This window comes from Spathaspora passalidarum, assembly GCF_000223485.1.
Source record: "Spathaspora passalidarum NRRL Y-27907 unplaced genomic scaffold SPAPAscaffold_5, whole genome shotgun sequence".
Classification (NCBI taxonomy): domain Eukaryota; kingdom Fungi; phylum Ascomycota; class Pichiomycetes; order Serinales; family Debaryomycetaceae; genus Spathaspora; species Spathaspora passalidarum.
This window is the reverse complement of record NW_006767429.1, coordinates 1,020,041-1,042,880: the sequence shown is the minus strand read 5'-3', so window position 1 is coordinate 1,042,880 and position 22,840 is coordinate 1,020,041. Positions and strand designations below refer to the sequence as shown.

General features: G+C 37.3%; 9 protein-coding genes across 9 annotated transcripts; 5 read left to right on the top strand and 4 right to left on the bottom strand. All coding sequences in view use genetic code 12, as the record gives it.

Annotated features, from left to right (window-relative positions):
• Window positions 1-156: 156 nt before the first annotated feature.
• On the bottom strand, window positions 157-4,149 carry MAK21 (RNA-binding ribosome biosynthesis protein; the record flags this gene model as incomplete). The annotated part of the gene is made up of 2 exons (XM_007376332.1): window positions 157-1,271; window positions 1,329-4,149. 2 exons carry the CDS (start codon window positions 4,119-4,121, stop codon window positions 939-941), a joined length of 3,126 nt encoding a protein of 1,041 aa, XP_007376394.1.
• Window positions 4,150-4,391: 242 nt separating this feature from the next.
• Window positions 4,392-5,870, top strand: CMK1 (protein kinase; the record flags this gene model as incomplete). The annotated part of the gene is made up of 1 exon (XM_007376331.1): window positions 4,392-5,870. One exon carries the CDS (start codon window positions 4,507-4,509, stop codon window positions 5,695-5,697), a length of 1,191 nt encoding a protein of 396 aa, XP_007376393.1.
• Window positions 5,871-5,885: 15 nt separating this feature from the next.
• On the top strand, window positions 5,886-8,201 carry SPAPADRAFT_141279 (uncharacterized protein; the record flags this gene model as incomplete). The annotated part of the gene is made up of 1 exon (XM_007376330.1): window positions 5,886-8,201. The coding sequence occupies one exon, from the start codon at window positions 5,886-5,888 to the stop codon at window positions 8,199-8,201; it is 2,316 nt and encodes a 771-aa protein (XP_007376392.1).
• A 1,406-nt stretch (window positions 8,202-9,607) lies between these two features.
• Window positions 9,608-11,107, top strand: TEC1 (transcription factor TEC1; the record flags this gene model as incomplete). The annotated part of the gene is made up of 1 exon (XM_007376329.1): window positions 9,608-11,107. A coding segment is annotated over one exon (1,500 nt), but the record flags the coding sequence as incomplete, so codon positions are not given.
• Window positions 11,108-12,155: 1,048 nt separating this feature from the next.
• Window positions 12,156-14,402, top strand: ADE2 (phosphoribosylaminoimidazole carboxylase; the record flags this gene model as incomplete). The annotated part of the gene is made up of 1 exon (XM_007376327.1): window positions 12,156-14,402. The coding sequence occupies one exon, from the start codon at window positions 12,174-12,176 to the stop codon at window positions 13,875-13,877; it is 1,704 nt and encodes a 567-aa protein (XP_007376389.1).
• Window positions 13,502-16,045, top strand: RPL19A (60S ribosomal protein eL19; the record flags this gene model as incomplete). Its single annotated transcript, XM_007376326.1, has 3 exons — window positions 13,502-13,915; window positions 14,739-14,853; window positions 15,181-16,045. Coding segments are annotated over 2 exons (570 nt in total).
• On the bottom strand, window positions 14,073-14,375 carry SPAPADRAFT_51604 (uncharacterized protein; the record flags this gene model as incomplete). The annotated part of the gene is made up of 1 exon (XM_007376328.1): window positions 14,073-14,375. One exon carries the CDS (start codon window positions 14,373-14,375, stop codon window positions 14,073-14,075), a length of 303 nt encoding a protein of 100 aa, XP_007376390.1.
• Window positions 16,046-16,080: 35 nt separating the features above from the next.
• RAX1 (Rax1p) lies at window positions 16,081-17,946 on the bottom strand (the record flags this gene model as incomplete). The annotated part of the gene is made up of 1 exon (XM_007376325.1): window positions 16,081-17,946. One exon carries the CDS (start codon window positions 17,742-17,744, stop codon window positions 16,149-16,151), a length of 1,596 nt encoding a protein of 531 aa, XP_007376387.1.
• Window positions 17,947-19,587: 1,641 nt separating this feature from the next.
• STP1 (Stp1p) lies at window positions 19,588-21,787 on the bottom strand (the record flags this gene model as incomplete). Its single annotated transcript, XM_007376324.1, has 1 exon — window positions 19,588-21,787. One exon carries the CDS (start codon window positions 21,490-21,492, stop codon window positions 19,963-19,965), a length of 1,530 nt encoding a protein of 509 aa, XP_007376386.1.
• Window positions 21,788-22,840: the final 1,053 nt, after the last annotated feature.

The window sequence follows — 22,840 nt, the reverse complement described above, 5'->3', positions numbered from 1 at the left end:
TTTAACCAGAGTGAAAATTAAACTCCGGTATTGTGTAACTTTATCGTTAAAATTTCAAATCCCCTGTCGCTAGACACTAGTGCATGGTGGCACAACGTTACTAAACGAAGCACGTCATCTTTCTCCTGATTACTTTTCGCTTGTTTTATCCCTTTTAGATATATGTGAGGCGGTGAGGTTTAGCTTCACCTTAGGGTGCAAATTTGCATTATCAGTGTTTCAATCATTTCGATTATTGACAGTGACATCGTCAATTTAAGGTTTTGGAGTTGCTGCCAATATATGTAGGCTTAAGCAATTTACAATCCTATGAAAATATAGGAGGGGTACATGAGATGGACAACTACTGTGTGTATTGTTTAGGTAATCGCAGACATGTGGACAATTGGTTCTGTGTCTTCCATGAAACCGTCAAAAATAAGAAAATTGCTCATTACAAATTTTAATTCTGTGTCAAAGTTTACTTCATCGCTTGTACGTCAAGTTTATCAATTAGATCTTCAGGGAACATCGGGCCAGCACAATGCGTGTAAGATGAATCATCTGAAATTGTGGTTAAGCTTTATTTTTCTCTATATGCACAGTGCGTTATTATTTAGGTGCCAGCGGGATGCAACGGTAGCTAGTGCCGCCACTTATAAAATCCAGAGCAATGGAAAAACATCTATGGCAAACAATATACAAAGGAAAAAAAGAAACGTTGTGGTGCAAAAAACAATAAGGCATTAATTTTTTTGGCGGAATAACGGTTTATTTTTTTATGCACGGTCCAACGGTTGTTAATTCCAAATTTGCTAAAACAGCCACAAGAGTGCGAAAATTCCGTGACATTTTAAAAATAAAGATAAAAATTCCGGTAATTTTTCCGCGGATTATTACATCAGATAACAACTATTGCTAATAATAGTAATTGATATGCTGATAAACTATGGTTCTATTTAACTGTAATCTTCATCTTCTGAATCTAAATATTGAGAATAATCGTCAACGGAAGCAAAAACAGGTAAGTCCTTAAGCTTGGTCTTCTTGGACTTTTTCTTTCCTTCATCTTTGTCTTCTCTGGCACGCTTGTTCTTCTTCTTTGGCTTTTCTTCTTCTTCTTCTTCTTCTTCTTCTTCTGATTCACCAAACGCATCACCCAACATTTTAAGTTCAACTTCAGAGTCACTGAATTCATCATCTTCATTGATACCAAAAATATCTTGCTCTTCACCTTCAAACCCTTCTTCTTCGTCGTCTTCTTCGTCGTCTTCTTCGTCGTCTTCTTCTTGCTCTTGTTCTACTTCGGCTTCAACTTCGAACTTTTCTTCAATTTCTTCGTCTTCCACTTCTTGTTGTTCCTCATTGACTTCTTCATCTTCGTCCTCTTCTTCTTCATCCATGTCTAAATCTGAGAAATCTTCTTCACCAAAATCAGAGAAGTCATCTTCAGAATTGTCTTCAACGTCAGGTTTAGACTTGACCAAAGCCTTCCAAATTTCATCATCTTCCATTTCAGCGGCTTCTTCATCATCCAACAATTCCTTCTTCTTTTCATCTTCATCCTCCTTGATGGTCTTGATCTTATTGACCTTGGTAGTGAAATATTGATGGAAAAATTGTTCATTTGGTCTAACGTCTTCAACCTTCTTATTCAACCAGTCCTCGGTGTTTGCAGGAACAGAAGTGTCCATGAGGTTAGTTGCTCTGACTAACAATGAACCAGTATGTAAACCTCCCAAAGGTTGCATAATGGATGAACCCTTGGTTTGTGGTTTCTGCTTCGAATTCTTATACACGAATCTGTCCAAAAAGTGGGCAAGAGTATATAACCCTAAATCTGGCTTAACTTGTTCAGTTCCTTCAAGTAATGAAGATGCGTAAATTGCAATTGTTGGATGATAATGGTTTAAGAAATGACCTATTTCCCATAATGATGACTTGTCAGCATTGGCGTATTGAGGATCACGCTTCTTTGGGTCATACTCGGTATCTTTGGCGGATTGACCATCTTTCTTTGGTTCTGATTTATCTTCATCAGCTTCAGCATCGGGTCTGGAAGCCACGTCAATCATTAAGTCCGAGATTTCTGGGAATGTCTTTACAAGTTGAATTAACAAGTATAACATACCGGAAACAGCACCAACATGCAACCAATGAGAACAAATTTGTAAGATTCTTTTAACAAATGCTAAAACACGAGCTTTGTTGGTATCGGATTTCAAAGATTTGAATAACAAGTTCAAGTAAATACCTTGTTTGGAGGTGTTTGCTAATCTTTGATCTAGCAATGATTCATATAAGGTCTTGTAGTATCTGTCGGAATCTAAACTTTGTTCAGTAATGATATGATGAACCAAAACAAGAGCTTGAATAGATGTGTTGAAATTACTACTATGAGTAATCTTAAACAATGTATCTAAATGATTTTGGAAAACTTCTCTAGGCAAGTTTGAGAATGGGAAAGCACGGTTTAAACCAGTTAATAAAGCAGAAAACAATTTGGTATTCTTTTCTTCAATGATTTCTTGTTCAGACTTTTCTTCAACCTTGACAGACTTTCCACCCTTCTTACCCTTCTTGAAGTTCTTTCTATTATTCTTTCTACCCTTGGAACTTTCACCTAATGTCTTGTCTTCTCTCTTTTCCTTATTATTGGCGTCATTTTCAATTAAAACTTTTTCAAAAAGGGCAAAGTAAGTCTTGACCAACGAATTGGCCAACTCTTCATCCTTTCTAGTCAAAATAGTTTGGTTCAAAGTAGTAATGGCATAATACTTGGCATGGGAGTCACCACCACCATTCTTGAAGATAACGTCAATGACAGCATCAGTGACGATTTTCTTCATGGCTGGATGAGCTTGTTCCAACAACAAAATTTGATATGAAGTTTTCGAGGCAACTTTGTTATCAACATCACCTAACTTGTTAACACCCAACTTCAACAAATTGGCTTCTTGTTCTGGTTTAGCCTTTAACAAATCAAATATGTGAGATACATCATTCATTCTGACGTGAACGATAGGGTCATGGGATAACACTTCTAAGATAGTAATTAACTTAAAGTAAGCTTTCTTGACATAATCTTCAAAATAGTAGACTGCTAATTGTACGTCGCTGGCATCCTTGGTCAATGGCTGTTTTTCAAAAGGTAATAACTTTCTATCTGGTAAAACACCATTCAATAATAAATCCTTTAATGCATTAATAGATTGAAGGGCAGCGGTTCTTGATTTCTTTTCACAATAAGAAAGTAAAGTATCGAATGCTTTTATATTATGCATAGGAGCTTCTTGGATTAACAAAGTCAATGCTGAGATTTTATCGTTCAAGGTACCGTCGGATAAAATTTGGGACAAGAACTTTCTTTGGGAGTTGTTGGCTGCGAATTCTTCCAAGTAGGTCTTGTTGTCTTTGTCTATAGTAGCTTTAGCTCTTTCTAATAATCTTTCTCTGGCAAATCTGTCTAATTTTTCTGGGGTTTGAGATGTGGTTTCAAATGGAACGTTGTACCAATCTGTACGAGGAGGAATAACCAATTTTGAACTTGACACAGTTGCTACGTCTGTTACTTTGTCTGAGGTTTGAGCTTTTGCTTTCTTGTTGTCAATCTTGGATTCCTTGACAATGACCTCATCTTCAGATTCAGATTCTTCTTCACTCTCATCGGATGATTCAGATTCCTCGTCATCCTGTTCTTCCTCCTTTTCTTCTGCTGCTTCTTCGTCCTCTTGGTCCTCCTCGTCTTCTTCAGGAACATCAACTAAATCAGGGATATCTTCATCCTCTTCTTCTTCTTCTTCGTCATCGTCAACAACAATAGGTCCTCCACTGCCCAATCCAATACCTTTCATGAACTGACTTAAATCGTCACCGAATGATTTGTCCAACTTCACACCAGAGTCATTGAATTCTTGCTCACTTTCTTCGCCTTCATCGACGTCATTTAACAAGGCTAAATCTTCTTCAGTTGCACCTAATGCTAAAGCTTCACGGCGTAATATATCTTCTTCTTCGTGATCTGGCTTCTTGTCCTGTTTCTTTCCTTCCTTCTTGGTTTTTTTGGATGGTTTCTTCAGCAGGTTCAATTTGCTGGATATCTTGTCTTTCAAAGACGTCAAATTCAAGCCTGAAGTATCCATTCTAGCTATTGATTTGCAGCTTTACACTAACTAGCAACAACTTCAAGTGTCTGCATTTTTTTACTCCATCTCATCTGCTTCGCAATACACAGGAATTGAAAAAAATTTTAGTGTCTGATCACGTGCTGCGGCTGTTTCCTTTTCGGACAATTATCGGAACAATTGGAGATGTGCCCCCTCCCGCCCAGGACACCCCGGAAAAAATGTGGGAACAAATTTCAAGGACGCAAAAAATGTGTAAGTGCAACCAATCTTGGCTGAAATGACCCCCCCTTGCCCTGGCTCAAAATAATGTCACCCGCCTGAGACTTTCCTATATAACACTTTGTTACAGGTTGTTTCCTTTAGAAGTCTGCTTTAGGGTATTAACGTATCCACCACCATTATGAAGAACCTTTTCCAACTGAATATCCATGATTGCTGTAAGGCAAAATATGTCCTTTGCAAAAATGAAATAGGAAACGGATCGTATTCGCTGGTTTTTGAGTGCAAAAATTCAATAACAGGAAGACATTACGCTGCAAAGAAATACCTGAAGAAGCTAATGCTAGGCTTGGAATCTATGGTTAGAAATGAATTCAAAGTACTCAAACAGGTCTCCATGACAAGCTCAAACATCTTGTCTTTGATAGATTATTTTGAAACCGATGATAGTATATATCTTGTCACTGATTTGGCCATGGGTGGCGACTTGTTTGACAAAATAGTCCACAGTCCTCACGAACGTCTCAACGAAGACGATACCAGAGAAATCACATATTCTTTGGTGTCTGCGATATCGTATCTTCACAGCAACTCAATAATACACCGTGATATCAAGGCCGAGAATTTACTATTCCAGACTCCAAATTCTAATTCCATCCTAGTGGGTGATTTTGGATTGGCTAGAATATTACCACCAAAGGAGAAACTATTTGATGTTTCAGGAACTCTAAGTTACATGGCGCCAGAAATCCTTAATAGAACAATGGGATATACTGATGCGGTCGATATATGGGCTATTGGAGTTGCTGTATATTTCATGCTTGGTGGTTATTTACCCTTTGATTGTGATAGTGATAAAGAAACCAAGCATGCCATTAAAAACAGATTGTACCTATTTGAACCACGAGAATATTGGACAGGGATATCGTCACCAGCGAAAGATTTTATACGATCTTGTTTTGATATGGATCCCCAGACAAGGCCCAAAGCGTCGAGCTTGCTACAGCACCCATTCTTGCTCTCCTCAAGTTTGAAAATGTCAGACAGTGTAGAGAATCTTTTACATACTTCCACCTCGCCATACAAGGACCAGATTCGACTTATTCTTGAAGAAAATCCAAATAGTTCGTCGCATTCGTCGACCTCCAGATCCTCATGCAGCACTTTGTTAGAACGAGCCAGATTGGAATCATTCACTGAGGGTGCGTCTCTGTTAGGAGACATGTGTTTATCTCCCGAATGTGTGTCTACTTTTACCTCGCCATTGAGTTCCCCAAGCGTATCCCGGACTAGTTCGTTTGATGATTTGATTAAAATGAAGGAGAAGATTCAAGTGAGTGTTGCAAACAAGTCTGCCCGGTTTTATCTCTAAATTTTTAGCGCCACTGTTGATGCGGCTCATTCTCACCACAAATTTTCTTTTTCGTTCCTCGGATTTCCGTTTGTTTTCATCTTCAATATTTAGCAACAACTTCACCTAATTACCCCTGTATATATATAATCAATTCAATATAGAGCTTTCCGACAGATCCCGTTCATGCATGCAAGAATATAAACGCCATGTATCTGAGTTATACCCCTAATAATCTTCCAAACTACACATCTCCGTTGGACTATACCTTGAAGCCACGAGAAGAACGAGATTTCAAAGAATTGTATCCTGATCTAGATGAAAATGAACAACTACCGGTATTCATATCAAACAACGAGGAAGAAATCATGGAGCGTCAAGACTCCAATATCTCCATGATAACAGAACTCAAACGGCCCACATTTAAGAAGTCGGAACGCGAACGACCTAATCAAAATATCAGATTTAATAAACAGTTACTAGATTACGGATTCCAAGAACCAAACAAACCCAACACCAAGAAACCGCTTATAAGTGACACATACGTTCGGCCATTTCAGATCCCTACTAATGCAAACGCAAAGGATCTGTCTATAGACAGTGTAGAGAAGTTGCTAGTTAGGAAAAACAACCTTGTGGAATATGATATGGATGAACAAGATTACATGTTTCTCAATGATCGAAATTCAGATCCCAAGAATGTCGTCAAGATAACGCCAGAGATATTCGAGATTATGATGACCACATTAGAAAACGAATGGGATAAGTTGGAACACCAAATGAACTCAATAACGAGTAATGTTGGTGGTCTCAATGGCAGTGATGGATTTGAAAAGCTATTAACCTTGGGGCATAACAATCACAAGTACGGAAATGATGATGGTATTGTTCCTGGGTCCATTTATGATCAGAAATGTGCCGTTTGCAACGATAGTGACTGTGACAATTCGAATGCAATTGTCTTTTGCGATGGCTGTGATATCGCGGTCCATCAAGAATGTTATGGTGTTGCGTTTATACCCGAGGGACAATGGCTCTGTCGAAAATGTATGATCAACAAGAATAGGCCAACTGAATGTGTATTTTGTCCCAGCACAACTGGGGCATTTAAACAACTTGACAATAGTTTATGGAGTCATGTGATTTGTGGTCTCTGGATTAATGAACTATATTTTGCTAATCCAATTTATATGGAACCAATAGAAGGAATAGACAACATCCCCAAAAGTAGGTGGAAGTTAACTTGTTATATTTGTCGACAAAGAGTGGGGGCATGTATTCAATGCTCTAATCGAAGTTGTTTCCTGGCTTATCATGTCACATGTGCCAAACGAGCAGGGCTCTACATGGAAATGACTAAAGGAATTAAAGGAGCCATTACGAACAAAATGACATTGAAAACATATTGTGAAAGACATAGTCCGCCCTCGTATGATGTAGATGCGGTACTAACAGGGATAGAACGGACAAGATTATTCTTCCGTGATACCAAGATTTTGAACGAGCAGAATGCACGTTTGAGCTACAACCAGAAAGCGGAGAACAGATTGAATATATTCAAATGGAAAACCGAAGCGAATACACCCATTGCCCCAAAGCTTTTCTCTGATGTTTTGATGGAAATCTTATTGCGGTTGAAAGTTGAGAATCAAATCAGTTTACCAGAGGAATCAACAGTTCAAGTGTTGGATTTGGCTGTTCTTCCAAATAGGACCAAGCAAGATATACTCGAGGATTTGCGCGGGATTAGCGATCTGGTGTGTCGTTACTGGTGTCTCAAGAGAGAATTGAAACGAGGCGCTCCATTAGTTCGGAAAAATAATAACCTCATATCAACCAGTTCTATTTTGTATGACGCCAACTCGTTAGATGTGTCGGGATTCCATGATGAAAGTAGGATTACTGAAAAGATCAAGTTTGCAAACATATTGGTGGGTGACTTGGAAAGACTTGGTTCTATGGGCCGGGAAATGCTTGCACGACAAACGGTATTAAACCAACTCCATGAATTAGAAGTGAATAATGCCGATGTGATTTACTTTCCCATCAAAAGTTTGATTGAACTATTATTGAACCGCATCAACGCTAAGATTGATATTACGGAGTCGTTGCAAAACTACAAGTTCAGAACAAATGAGGGTATTACATTGAAAGAGATCCAAACAAGAGCTTCGAAATATGGCTATGAATCTGTTGATGAATTTAAACAAGATGTTGAAGCCTTCATTGCTGGGGTATTTGCCGAAAATAAACCAGCTAGTAATATTTACAAACGAATGAAGAACTGGAGCCGTGAATTTGCTCTAGAGTTGCCTGGGTTGGAAGCCAGTGAAAAGTCTCTTTTGAGAGACGGTGGGATATTCAATTCGTCGGACTTCTGCCTAAATGGTACTCAAAGTGGATTTAAACCACTTGATTACCGCAAAATATTATCAGAAAATGATCTCAGCGAAGTTGAAGATATAGAGTCACAAGAAGACCGGAGGTTGTTTCAGGAATTCCTCGGCTCTTCTGAAAATATGTAATTTTATGTAGTGATTGAAAATACTCCTAGGTAGCAAATGACGAACATGAGCTATTTTTTCCGTAAAAAAAAAAATCAAAAAAATAACAGAACTTGCTCATGTTCTATTGTAAAAAGAATAGGGAGTCGATATTGAACCATGTCTGTACTGGCGCGTACAATACACGCGTATCACTTGTGCCCACCGTATTGCTTGCAGTTTGTGCAAAAAAAGCGCCATTGTACTAACCCGTTTCAGGACCCTTGTGACAATGGTTTTGAATATTTCAGGTTTTGGAACTAAAAAAAAAAATTAAATTAAATTAAATTATTGAAAAAATAATAAAAAAAATAATAAAAAAATAAAAAAATAAAAAAATACATCTCGCTCCAAGGTACCCCTGACATCATTTTTCGTATTGTAGTAAGCCAGGAATAGGATACCGCTAATCAGATGATGCTTCCCCGAAATGATGTCATACACAAAGCATAAACTTTGTTTCCAGTGATGTCATGCAAAATTAAATTAACTTCCAAAGACTAGATCTTAGATTTGTACGTTTTTGGAGGGGGCCGACCCCTGGTCAGCCGCTGTACTTCGTCATGACCTGTAGTCGACCACAAGTTTAATTTGCGGAGTTTATTTTCAGGGGTATATCATATAACACAAGCTGCGTTTGGGGCTGAGGAGCAGATAGTGATATGAAGCAGCCATAGTTTCACTCCATATTAAAGTTGCACTCTTGAGCGATTAAACTTTTTTGACGAAAATTGTGAAATCTATCACCGAAACACCCTAAAGTCTATAATTCCACCAAAACCAATTTCACCCCGATTCCGGTTGGCTAGTGGCTATAATCCACTAGTGTATTTCTCCGAAACAAAGGAATATGTCAATTCTAGAAGTGCAAAGAATAAATTTTCTAAATTGGTGCATAAGAGATTATTTTTTGCTATTGTGCTACTTCCTCTTTAGTTGGTACCTTAAACCAAATGGGTATATTTTAAAATTTCGATTGTTTAGCCCTAGAAGCAGTAAAAGGTTTGGTCTAAAAAAAAATAAAAAAAACTTTTGGTCGTGTTCTCCAAAAAAAAAAAAAAATTAACTTAAAAATACAATAAAAAAAAAGAAAAGCAAACAAACCAAATCAAATAAAAGCTGCCAATAACCTCCGCTTCTTAAAACAGCAGTCGATTCACATACATGGAATTTGCGACTTGCCAACGCAGTATATATTATATTCCTTTTAGCCTACTATAGTTCACTCTTTACGATACAAGGCTTATATTACCATTGATCTAGGATCAGCCAATCGACCCTGCTATTTTTAGTGAAACAAAACAACCAAAAATATTTTACTAGACAGCAATTAATATTTGTTTGGCTTAATTCCTGGTTTCAGACACACACACACACGCACACACAGAATGTCTCAGGTAACTCCCACATCTACACCTATCAGGAGTGCGAACCAGAAGAAACTCCCACTAATAGTGGATGTTGCCATTGATAACAACACCGGGCAACAACTATACCAAGTTCACGAATCGTCTAAATTGGTACGGAAAGAGATGCCCAAATCCAACCACTTTTCGCGTACCGTTATAGCTGAAGAGACAGCTTTTTTTGACAGCAACAACACTAACAACTCCAATACAGAAAAGACTCCTACTAGAAATGTTTTAGGGACTTTAAGTCCCTCGTCACTTAAAGAGAGAAAATATGTAGACGTTGCCAACTATCCAGAACCAATTCCTACTACAAAGAGATTTAACGGAGTTGAATTCCATCAAGACATGCTTGCCGGTGTTCCTGCTGGATTATCTGGAAATACCGATGTGTCTAGTTCAGACAGCGACATCTGGTCTGAAGATGTTGAACAAGCATTTGAAGAAGTATTGAAACTCATTCCCAAGAACGGACTTACTAAAATAAAAATTGCCGGTAGATCATGTGGTCGTAATGAATTAATTTCCGATTACATCTTTACCAAAACTGGAAAATTTAGAACCAGAAAACAAATTTCGTCGCACATTCAAGTCATCAAGAACTTGGGGGAAAATAAAAATGTCATCAACTTAATCAACGAAGGTCCTGTCTATGCCAATGAAGAAGAGCGTATAGACGCAACAAAAAAGTTTGAAGAGATCTTCTCTAAAATCAACTTGAATAAATCTTTGGGGTTCAGTGATTCGTTAAAGCGCAACGGTAATTTGCCACAACTTCAAGCACCTAAAAAGCGCAAATCTCAAAAATTGATTCCTAAATACAAGTTTGAGAATTTCTTCATGGCCGTTACTGATCAATATAATTTGAATCCTATTGTTTTCTCCATCCAACACAATGTTATTGAAGTCAAAAGACTCAAGGTCAAATCCAACGCAAATATTTCCCAGAGATTTCCTGGCATGGATGAGTTCAGAACTTGTGCTAATACGCCTATTATTCACAATATGGTGAAAGTAGTATTCCCACCCTTGCCAAAAACTCACTCGATTGAATCTGGATTTAATTCGAGTTTCACATTAAAGCGTGAAATACCAAATGAAGGTTTTGATAGCACCTCGTACCCTCAAACATTCAGTTCGTTTACTAGTATTTATTTGTTTGGAAAAGAAAGTTTGAAATTTAATACTGATGGTCTTACATTCAATGATCCTCATGATTTCTTGGTCAAATTTTGGAAGGTGTTTCTTCGTAACTTGATGGATAAGAAAGATGCTGCTATTAATGATACTTTGAAAGGTCTCACGATTAAACAGATCATGTATGAAAGATCCCCTAATAGTGTAAAGCAAGTGCAGGATGTAAGCATGGTAGCTAAACTGAAGATAGTGCTGGTTCTTCTCTGGGAATTTGCAAGAGTTTCTGACTTTAGCGAAGCCGTTACTACAACTACCAATTTGGTGTTGCCTCCTTTAACCATTGAGACTGCAGGTGGAAACATCTCTTCCCAAACTTTTGAGTATAGCAATCCAAATAATGGTGCACCAATGGCCGGACCTTCGAGTTTAGATTTATCACATAGTAACTGGACTGCTACTTCGGCTGCTCTTGATTCTACATTTACCAATGCACCAATGCAATCTTCTTTACAAACCAGTGCTGCCACGATTTTATCAGCCGATCAATGGGACCAATCTCAGTCAAGGGTACAAAAGAAGTTCCAACAATTGCAGCATGATTCGCATCAGCCAGCATCGCTGCCTGGGTATCCGGGATTTAGTCCGTATTCGAGGCCTGCACCATTGCCTGTAGCACCACCGTCAGTTATGGGGCCGCCATCAGGGTCAATGAATCATCAAGGGTCTATGCCGCTTGCCAATGTTCAGCATTCCACTAACATGGATCTACCAATCCCCACTGGTGGGGTTGTTTTAAATGAAAGTACTATTAATAATAATAATAATAATAATAGATCCAATGGTTTCAATATGAGCACGAATGGATATCAAGGAAATGGTTTCTAGTAAAATTTTCGTAATTGTTTTCAGTATGGGTTTTTGTTATTGCTTTTGCTATTGCTTTTGCTATTGCTTTTGCTATTGCTATTGCTATCGCTTTTCGCTGTTGCTTATCGCTGTTGTTTTTCGCTATTGTTTTCTGCTATCATGTTAATTTCTACTTCTTGGGTTTGCTTGATTTATTCCATTTGATGTTTTTGTTTGGTTTTATTTATTTGTTTTGTTACTGGTCGATCTATCGACAGATTTATTTCCCTGATGTGTTATTTACCCAATTCTAAATCGATTATATATATAGATTTGCTTTGTCTTGTTTATGGTTTTAATGAATGAAGTTCCTTGTAATTAAATGTAAATTGCGCCCCTACAACAGGGATCAAATTAGCCACGTGACCAGGTCGGTTAATGAGCCGTTTGAAATTTTGACTCTTGTCAGCTGCCTTGATAAGCCATCGCAATTTTCCTCCAGTAGAAAATAACTCTGGTCCCCCCTTGATTCTTTATCAACTCACACATCACACAAGCAATCATGGATGGTAAAACTGTCGGTATCTTAGGAGGTGGTCAATTGGGTCGTATGATCGTTGAGGCCGCCCATAGACTTAACATCAAGACTGTTATTTTAGATGCACCCGATTCTCCAGCTATGCAAATCAACGCTTTGGATGAGCATGTTGCGGGCTCTTTTAAGGAGTATGAATCCATTTTGAAATTGGCTGAAAAGGCTGACGTCTTAACTGTTGAAATTGAACATGTGGACGTCGAAGCTTTAAAGAAAGTCAAGGAAAAGTTTCCCAAGATTGAAATTTACCCACTTCCGGAAACCATCAAATTGATTCAAGATAAATATGTGCAAAAAGAACACTTGATTAAACATGGCATTGCCGTGACTGAATCTGTTGCTGTGGAATCCAACACTGAAGAAGCCTTGTTGAAAATCGGTGAGGAATACGGATATCCTTTCATGTTGAAGTCTAGAACATTGGCTTATGATGGAAGAGGTAACTTTGTCGTCAAGGACAAATCTTATTGTAAGCAAGCTTTGGAATTCTTAAAGGACCGCCCATTGTACGCTGAAAAATGGTGTCCATTTACTTTGGAGTTGGCAGTCATGGTGGTTAGATCGATTCAAGGTGAAGTTTTTGCCTATCCAACTGTCGAAACTATTCACAAGAATAACATTTGTCACTTGGTTCATGCTCCAGCTAGAGTCCCAGACACTGTTGCCACCAAGGCTTCGATTGCTGCCAAGAATGCTGTCAAGTCTTTCCCAGGTTGCGGTATCTTCGGGGTCGAAATGTTCTTATTGCCAGATGGTGAAATTTTAGTTAATGAAATTGCCCCAAGACCTCACAATTCTGGTCACTACACAATTGATGCCTGTGTAACTTCTCAATTTGAAGCCCACGTCCGGGCTGTAACTGGGTTACCTATGCCGCAAGGCTTTACCGAATTTTCAACTACAACTACAAATGCAATCATGTTGAATATTTTAGGTGATAAGGAAACTGCCAACAAAGAATTAGAAATCTGTCGTCGTGCCTTGGAAACTCCGCATGCTTCAGTATACCTTTATGGTAAGACCACTAGACCAGAGAGAAAGATGGGTCACATTAATATTGTTTCGTCTTCGATGTCCGATGCTGATAGTAGATTATCTTATATATTAGGTGAAACTACTGAAATCCCTGAATCCATCCAATCTAAGGAACAACCTTTGGTGGGTATAATAATGGGATCTGACTCTGATTTGCCAGTCATGGCTGTCGGAGCCCGTATCTTGAAACAATTTGGTGTTCCATTTGAATTAACAATTGTAAGTGCCCATAGAACCCCACATAGAATGGCACAGTATGCAATTGAAGCTCCACAAAGAGGCTTGAAATGTATTATTGCTGGTGCCGGTGGTGCTGCCCATTTGCCAGGTATGGTTGCAGCCATGACTCCATTGCCAGTTATTGGTGTTCCAGTCAAGGGTTCTACGTTAGATGGTGTCGATTCTTTACACTCAATTGTTCAAATGCCAAGAGGTATTCCCGTTGCCACCGTTGCGATTAACAACAGTACCAATGCTGCCTTGTTGGCTATTAGAATTTTGGGCGCTGTTGATTCAAAATGGTTAACCAAAATGAGTCAATACATGTTGAACATGGAGAATGAAGTCTTGGGTAAAGCCGAAACTTTAGAAGACATTGGGTATGAAGACTATTTAGTTGAGAAGTTAAAAAAGTGATTAAAACTTGTACTCCTTTTATAAATGAATATATTGAATGCAATAATGTTAATATTTATCTGTAAAGAACTAAAATAACAACCTTTCTTTTAAATAAGTATCAAAAACAAAACATTTGACCTCGAGACTTGAACTAATATACACTGGATTAATTGAATTAATGCAAAAATTGAAGATATAATATGACAATGCAATTTAAAACTTGAGGGACTTACCCTTCTTTTTGAGCTGTCTTTGTTTGTAGATTTGTTTTCTTGAGTCCCTCCAACCAGAAGTGCTAACCTTCTTCTCGGATTTCTCTTCATCAACCTCCATGGTTGGTTCTACTGGAGCTTCATCCTCGGTGGTCTCCTTCTTGGCTTCATCCTGTTTCTTAGTTTCTTGTTCTAATTTCTTAGCGATTCTAGTGTTTCTTGAATCGACAAACTTGGTGAATTCACCTTTACGTTTAACCGATTTAGCTCTTAACTTGGATTTGGATCTTAATGATTTGGCCATTGTGTATTATTCTATTATCTTGTCTATGCTATGTAAAGATATATTGAATCGAATCATCTGAAAATTATCTTTATCTCATCGCAGTGGTTACAAACATATTTCGTCACGTGTGATGTGTTAGGGTTTTGCCCTAGTTTTACACAGTCACATGACTACTGATTATATGCAGACCGGCTGTTTTTGATTGTCAACCATAACCAGCAGAAAAAAAACGTTCAATCTGTAGATCATAGTTTATTTTTTCTGTGGTGGATTCTGCTCACGTGAATTCGTGCTACCAAACAGAGATCTAAACTATTGTGCGAAACATCCAAACCTACATACTATTCCGGCACCACATCAAATTTTTTCTCTGAATTACAGTGCGAAAAAAAAAAATTTCATTGCTCACTAATCCCCCTTTCTGCTTAAAAAAACTTTTCTTCTCTTTTTTACTTTCTTCCTAGCTGTATAGTACTACATTGAATTAATCAAAAATGTATGTTATAATGAATGAACCATGTGCGATCATGAATGGGGAGACAAAACAGATGAATGATGTATCTATTGAGACTTAAATTACACCATCTTCCCTCTCAGAAATTGGAGTAGTTCTACAAATTGTGAAGAAGTGAAAACGGGGTGAAATCAAACTCGATCAGAGTTTCTAGGATTATACAAAAAGGAATCAAATTGACATTCCACTACCACTGCAATCCATGTATTTCGGGATTGCTATCATCTTGTTTATGTACTATCCGTGGACCCAATTATGTGCCACATGAAGCTTCCTCATCAAAAGTCAGCTATACTAACATGTTTTTAGGGCTAATCTTAGAACTCAAAAGAGACTTGCTGCCAGTGTCATTGGTGTTGGTAAGAGAAAGGTTTGGTTAGACCCAAATGAAACCACCGAACTTGCTAATGCTAACTCCAGAGCTGCCATTAGAAAATTATACAAGAACGGTACTATCGTTAAGAAGCCAGACACTGTCCACTCCAGATCCAGAGCTAGAGCTTTATTGGAATCCAAGAGAGCTGGTAGACACATGGGTTACGGTAAGAGAAAGGGTACCAAGGATGCTCGTATGCCATCTCAAGTTTTGTGGATGAGAAGATTAAGAGTTTTGAGAAGATTATTAGCTAAGTACAGAGATGCTGGTAAGATTGACAAGCACTTATACCACACCTTGTACAAGGAAGCTAAGGGTAACACCTTCAAGCACAAGAGATCTTTGGTTGAACACATCATCCAAGCCAAGGCTGAAGCCTTACGTGAAAAGGCTCTTAAGGAAGAAGCTGAAGCTAGAAGAGTCAGAAACAGAGCTGCTAGAGAAAGAAGACAACAAAGAATTGCTGAAAAGAGAGAAGCTTTCCTTGCTGAAGGTAACTAAGTTCTTTATTGAATTCATTAAAATTTTAAGGAGTATCTAGGAGATTCTTTTATCGAAGTTGTGGAATATGTTTCTATTGTATATTTTATGTGGGGGCATATAGGATTAATTTCATATTAATGACTATATAAAAGTCAATAAATATTAACTTGCTTGAACATTTATTCTCAGCTTTGATAATGGTGTCTATTTAGGGACTTCCCCTGTGTCATTTTATAATTTTGTAATGTATTTAATAAAACCTTTTTGATGTATGAATTTTTTTTTCATAAAGTAATAAAATCAATCTAAGGTGAATTTACTTGTAGAAGACGTGTGTGGTGACTAGTTTTACGAGGCATGTATAAATTATATTACTAAACATATTAAATAGCTGAGAAGTGAAAGATTCCTAAATCAATCATAATCGATGACCTGGAACTAAGCTGAATAACACTGTCAATATTGCAGTGGCCAATAGAATCAAGAAAAGCACCCAATGACTTCTCTTTAATATAAACCGATAGATGAATCTCTCTCTAATCTTGATTAATCTTGATTGTGAAGTCTTTGAAAAGCCTTCTGAAAGTCCAAACCAGGCTAATACTGGATCAATTAAGTATATGGATGATATGATAAGAAAGAAACCAATGATATAGGGAACTAGAATGACCGGTCTTAGGGACTTTCTATAATTTAAAAAGATAAATATATAACTTACCCAAAATCCAATGAATATGAAAAAGAATCCAATCAAGACTCTCCAAAATTCTGAATGATTAATGTTCCTAGTTGCCATACAATCCAAGAATTTAGGTAAATGTTCATTTTCAATCCTGTTGAACACGTAGTTTTTAACATGATTGAACACTTCGGGGTCATCACGTTCTTCTACTTCGATGGCTTTGATTATTGAAGAATTTATTCTTTCAGGTAAATTTAAGTTCTTTTCTGAATCACCCATAAAGTACTTCAATAATAAGTTATGCGATGATTCTCTTAATCTGTCCCTGGAAATAAATGCATTTTCCTCCATTGTAACATCCTTAAGTAAATTTTCAAGTAAATTTGGGGTTATTTGTGCTAGTTTTGCATGGTGGTGTAGTTGCAGTTGTTGTTGTTGCTGCTGCTGCTGCTGTTCAACAAATGGGTTTATTGGATCTCTTTTCTGTTGCTGGGCGATATACTGTGAAGGGCTGACTGCGCGATCAGCCTGACTCACTTCAAAGTGAGTCTGATAAAAGCTTTCAGAATAACTATCCCCACCGATTCGTTCCTCATCCTCTCCACTCACCAAACGTGATTTTGAATCAACTCTTTTTGCTACTCGGGGGGAATTAAGCCCCGTTGCGGGACTGGGCATTGTAGCCAGGTTAGGTGATGATTTTTGACTGCTTGCAAATTTTGGGGAAATTTGTGCACCAGGTTGTATAAGTTTAGGCGATTTCTGGAGCTCGGTAGTATACTGTTGTATGAGTTCGTTTAATTTGGGATCTGGATTTTCAAGATTAATATCACCACGTAAGAATGCTGATAATCGAGGTGAATCATTTTCTTCCAAGATATGGTCATTAATAATTAATTCCAACAAGATTGATGAACTTAATGATTTACGTTTCGATGTGTCCAGTGCAGCTACTGAATCTCTGATTCCACCAGAAGGTGCTGTTATACCCGTTGAACCTGATAAGTCTCGATCTTTAGGTGAATAAATCTGAGAATGTCGAACTATTGAATCCCGCAACCCTTTTACATAGTGTTTACACAAGTTTAAATGGTTAACCAAGTCGAACCAAAAATCTAGGTAATCAACTTTTCCTTCAACTTCCTCCATAAATTGATAGAATGTAAGTAAATCAACCGGTGATTTGGATTTGTTAGCTAAAATCTCTCCCAAGGTGGGTAATCGATTAAGGTGTATAGTTTGGTTTGTGGCATTTAGATTATCCAAGTTTGCCAAGTAATGTGAGTTTGGATAGTTCAGTTGATACTTCTCATTATAACTGTTGTGCGTCATTGTAGAGCCTCAGCTGGGTATGAAGTATGCAGGGTAATAAATGTGTATCTGGAAGTTGGAAAAATGCAAGAATAAAAACCCTATTTGATTAACTGATTTAGATATGTGTATTTGTAGTGATGTGCTGTATTAAAATGGCCTATTTCAGGAGATATTTGTAAATGTATTAGGTAGTGTCCGATGGCCGTGTAAAATATTGCCCTTGTTGTCAATTGTTCGATCTTGAATCAATTTTTTTTTTCTATGCGAATGTGTTTAGAGAAAAAATGTTGATAGTTTTTTATGCCAAGCCAGACACGGATTCGTAACACGAGAAACGAGCTGGTTGAAATAAGTAAATATAAGTTATACTTTTTTGTTGTAATATTATGGTTTTCCTTTGGTTAATGTAAGATTCTGCTTGCTGTGTATAGCTCATAACTCTTGTGATTTTCTGAGCAACTTCTTTACCCCCTTAATCGATTGAGTGATAGAGCCCTTCTAATAATTTCGCTTGTTTCTCGTTTGCAGATATGTGCAGGAATTTTTTCCTGATTGAGCGAAATTGTAAATATCTTCTGCTGCAAGCAAGCTAATGCCAGCTAAGGGCGATCATGATGATGACTATCGTGTTACCTTGACCACTCAATGAAATGACGAATTCCAAATATTATTCCTTAGATATTTAGGCGAGATATTTCTATGGCAAATTTAAATAATGTTGTCAGGCTACATTGGGAGCTAAAACGTCTCTTCGTAAACGACAGTCAACAGTAAAAGAACGATATTCTTAATACCCTGACAGGTTCTTCCCATTGGCTAAAACAATAGATCGCATTCCATTTACAGCGGTTCTAGAATAATTGGATTTTTTACGTTGTTAAAAGAAAGTATGCAACGTAGTTTTCCCCTTCTCAGACCAAATTCTAGAAGGTTACAACTTGAATTTTCTTATGAATAGTATTTTTGGTAGCATATCTCAAGAAACTTAAAGTTGTTTTCGTTTACTGGAATCATAATATCAACATTCCGTTTTTGTCATATTTTGTTAAATTTTGAGATTAATCTCCAAGAAAAGTTTACTGGCAAGAAAAATAATAACAATCAAAACAGAAGTTTCTTTACTAACATGAGATTACTTAATATGGATAGATACATTAACTTACTTGGACTGGATCTTTCGGTAGAGATTTTAGGAGTGTACTTTTATTTCTGGGAGGGGGATTTTGCAAGGGGATGCTTTTTGTATGGGCCGGCTGTAAATTTTCATTTTTTTTTTTGCCGCATGGCGCCGTGAAAGCGCAATCAGACCACACCAACCGTAGACTATAGGCGTTTTCAATACAACACCAAGGGTATGAACCTGGATACATACACGCCTGATAGTTGTAACATCTATACTCGTCAAGACAATACGTTTTGAAGATGAAATTAGTAAGAATATCATAGCTACATATAGCAGATTATTACTCCCCCCTCTACGTCCATCAAGCGCAATATCTAAAAAAATTTAACTATTGTTAAATAGCAAATGGAATTGTTAGCAAGACCATAGAAGCCTCCAACCGGAAGCAATACAATCGATCCCGAGGAATTACAATTAGCAATTAACGTTGCATATGCATTTAGCCGCAGAGTATGTGGTTTTGTGCCGCTTGCCGAAACGTTTTCCAGTTCTTGTCCGTGCGCAAGGCATATTTGTTAACCCACGAGGCGAAACTCGGTCCACGAGGAAGGCAATTTAAAAGCGCTACACCCCTTCTAAGGGCACGGCAAAGCAATGTGATGAGCAAACCCGTGGCTACATTGGCATGTATAAATATCAGCCAATGTAGCCCCAGTTCTGAACTTGGCGCAAAGTTAACAAATTTAACGTTTTACAAATTTACTCGTAACAATATATACACAACATAATAAAAATTCTAAAGAGTTTATGTGTTAAGTTTCAAAAAGATTTTACTGAGAAATAAGTTAACCAAATGCATCAACATAACCAAAGAAGTGATCACCTTCAACCAACCTTCGATTGTAAGCAATAACAATTTTATGGAACAACACCAAGCCAAATAAATAACAAAACGTAACCTAATGTTGCATCGAAAGTCTGAGTATATAAAGCCACCTGAACTTCAAAAGTCAAACTTCTAAACAACATCGTAGAAAATGCAAAGAAATGAACAATTAAATGAAATGAAAAATAAGAAGAAATGAAGGGGGATTGTTTGAAGAAATAAATAGATTAGTCAAGGATGTCATGGATCTCATTTTTGATATAATGAGATGCGTGACTGTTCATTTCTTGCCCGTATTCACTCTTGATAGAGTAATACGACATTTCATTATCATGGCCGTGTGTAGTCTCTGGGTCCAGCTCTTTACATTGAACTGTTCCCAGACATTTGTTTGCTTCAATATGAGTTTCTAACCATAAATGGTTGTTTTCAAAATGTTGGAAACATCCAGCACATCTACCGCTAAAGTTATTTCTTTCATTAGATTTAGTGCCTGGAGGGTAGATGAAATGTAATGCTTTCAAGTGGGTTTTAAAAGTATCTCTTCTGCTAAATCCACCAGTTGGATGACATTTGGTTCCTGAGTTACCCTTGGTTGGTTCTTGATAGAATGGACAAACAAATGCCTTGGTGGAGTTATGCTTCTTTAAATGACGAGTTAAATAACCCTTAACTTTAAAAGTTGCATCACAATGAGGACATTCAAAAGTGTTATCAATAGATCCGTCTTTGGTTGCATAGGTCTTTTTGCGAACAACAGTGTTATTGGTAGTGGTGGTTGTAGTAGTAACAATAGTAGGTTCATCATCTTCATTATAAATTACAATCTTTGATTTCTTGGTTTGAGGCTTTTGAATCTTATTAGCCTTCTTAGTGTGCTTCTTCTTTTGAGAAACAGAAATATCCGAAAACTCAGAACTGCTTGGAGATGATTCAACTGCACGTTTTCTATTGAATAAGGAAGATTCATCATCAGATGAGGTTTGCCCTGATTCTTGAACATCGTCATACTTAGGGAATAAATCATCACTCAAAGGACTCATGGACTCGGTGGAAGAAATTGAAGCAGTTGAAGCCAAATATGATTGTTGAGTAGTCGTCCTTCTAGCTGGGGCAAAGTCTTCGAAATATGGAGTATCCATGATCTCAGCACGACGATGGTTGTCATTGGTAGTTGGAAGCAATGATCTAGTTGGCATAATTCCGAAATCACCATATTGGGCATAACTGAGTTGGGGATGAGCCAAAGTTTGCAGTAATGGGTTGGTACGTCCACTTTCAAAATCGGGTATAGTAGGTTTTGGTGCATAGTGGTTATAGTTGTGGGCTTCAATAAAATCATCAAACATTGGAAGCTGATTCATAGAATTACCATGCATGTGGTTAGCATTGGTAAAATCGTAGTGGAAAGTGTTGGCGTTAGGCTTTCCGTTGTTATGGTCATTGACCATATTGTCAAAGAACTCAATTTGATCAGAATTTCCAAACCCTAAATCTAAATCATCAGCAGCACAAAGAACAGGGAAGAAGTTCTGAAATTTGCTATTGTTGATGTTCTTAATAGTGGAAGCACTCATTGGTGGGAATAGTTCTAAATATCTTTTGGTACCATAGACTAAACGATTCAAGAATTTGAATACACCAACCTTCATGGTTAATAAGTTTGTAGTGGTAAAACCTTGGTACCTGGTTTTAAGTTGTGAAGCACGCAATGGAACGTCACCACTGTTATTCAAAAGTCCAACTGGGAATATCATTTTGCTTTAATTGTTTTGATTTGCTCTAGAGGTTTAACTTTGGGGCCCTGAATACAATCTCTGTAGATGTTTCTATATATATATAAGAAGTCTTTGGTATTACCTTTTTAGACTACAAAACAAGCTTTTCTGTTGCGATATAATCTGGGACTTAATATTGCCTGTTCAAGAAAATCTAATTTTTGACAGGGTCGGTTGTTTTTTCTTGGTTTGTAAATAAAAAAAAAGTGTTGCAAATATTTTTATGGTTAGGTTTTGTCCTGAGTTAAATACTTTCGACGTTATCTCTCTCAAAACGTTGTTATTGTAGTTTGCCTTGTGATACCAAGAGATAAGAAGTGATAAATAAACTTGATTTTAAATCTCAAAATTGAAAGATTGAGCAGCAGTGTTTTTTTTAATAAGCCTTTAGTAAAAAAAAATTTTTCGATTTTTTGGAGATATCAGAAATTCAAATCAAAATTGATGCCGTACGATATTTTGCACTTTACTGCAATTTTTACATATTAGGAGGGTTAGAAGTGCAGTTTAAAACTATGGATGCAAAAAAATATTTTTATTTCGACGACCTCGCAAAAAATAAATTATTTGCTAGTATAACGTTGTTCTATTGGATTAATTTTATTAAATAATATATCAGATGTTCCGAGGGTTTCGAGAAGCTTAGTCATCTGACGGTAATTTATAGCCTGCAAAATAAAAGAAACATTCACTGTTAATTAGTACATATATGTTAAATGGAAGCAGTCATGGGTTATCTTCTTCGGTGTTGGTTGCATATTACATCCAAGTCACCCTATCTTGATAGTCCTTCCCTGGTGGAGTAAAACAAGATATGTAGGGCGGTTAAAGAATGTACAATGCTTGGAAAAAGAACTATGAATTGGGCTTAGTTGGAAAATCAATAATCTTATTATTCAGATAGGTATTGTTTTACGGTTTTGTACTCAGGTTACATTTTTTTGCCCAATCGGGGAGATTTGGTGCGAGAGAGAACAATAGCTTTGCACTCCTGTCGAATCAATCCACAATATGAAATCAAATGATTTTCCAAATAATAGCGAGCTTTAGTCTATACGTGACAACAACTGGCCATTTTTCATATGATAAGGAGATAAGCAAGGTGGTATTTTATGGTAAAGAAGCAGGGGGGAAAGCTTAATGTTCATAATGTTTGTTTTTTTTGTTATGTAGAATAAATTTCTTTTTTTTTTTTGCTGTGGGAAGCGCGATCCTTCATCTGCCCAAGGAAGATGAAAAATTTTTGAAGGGGGGGGGATAATAAATCCCGCCACTATTTGGAAGTTCCTCGGAGTTGTTACCAGTTTCAAATCCATGAGACCCCTCA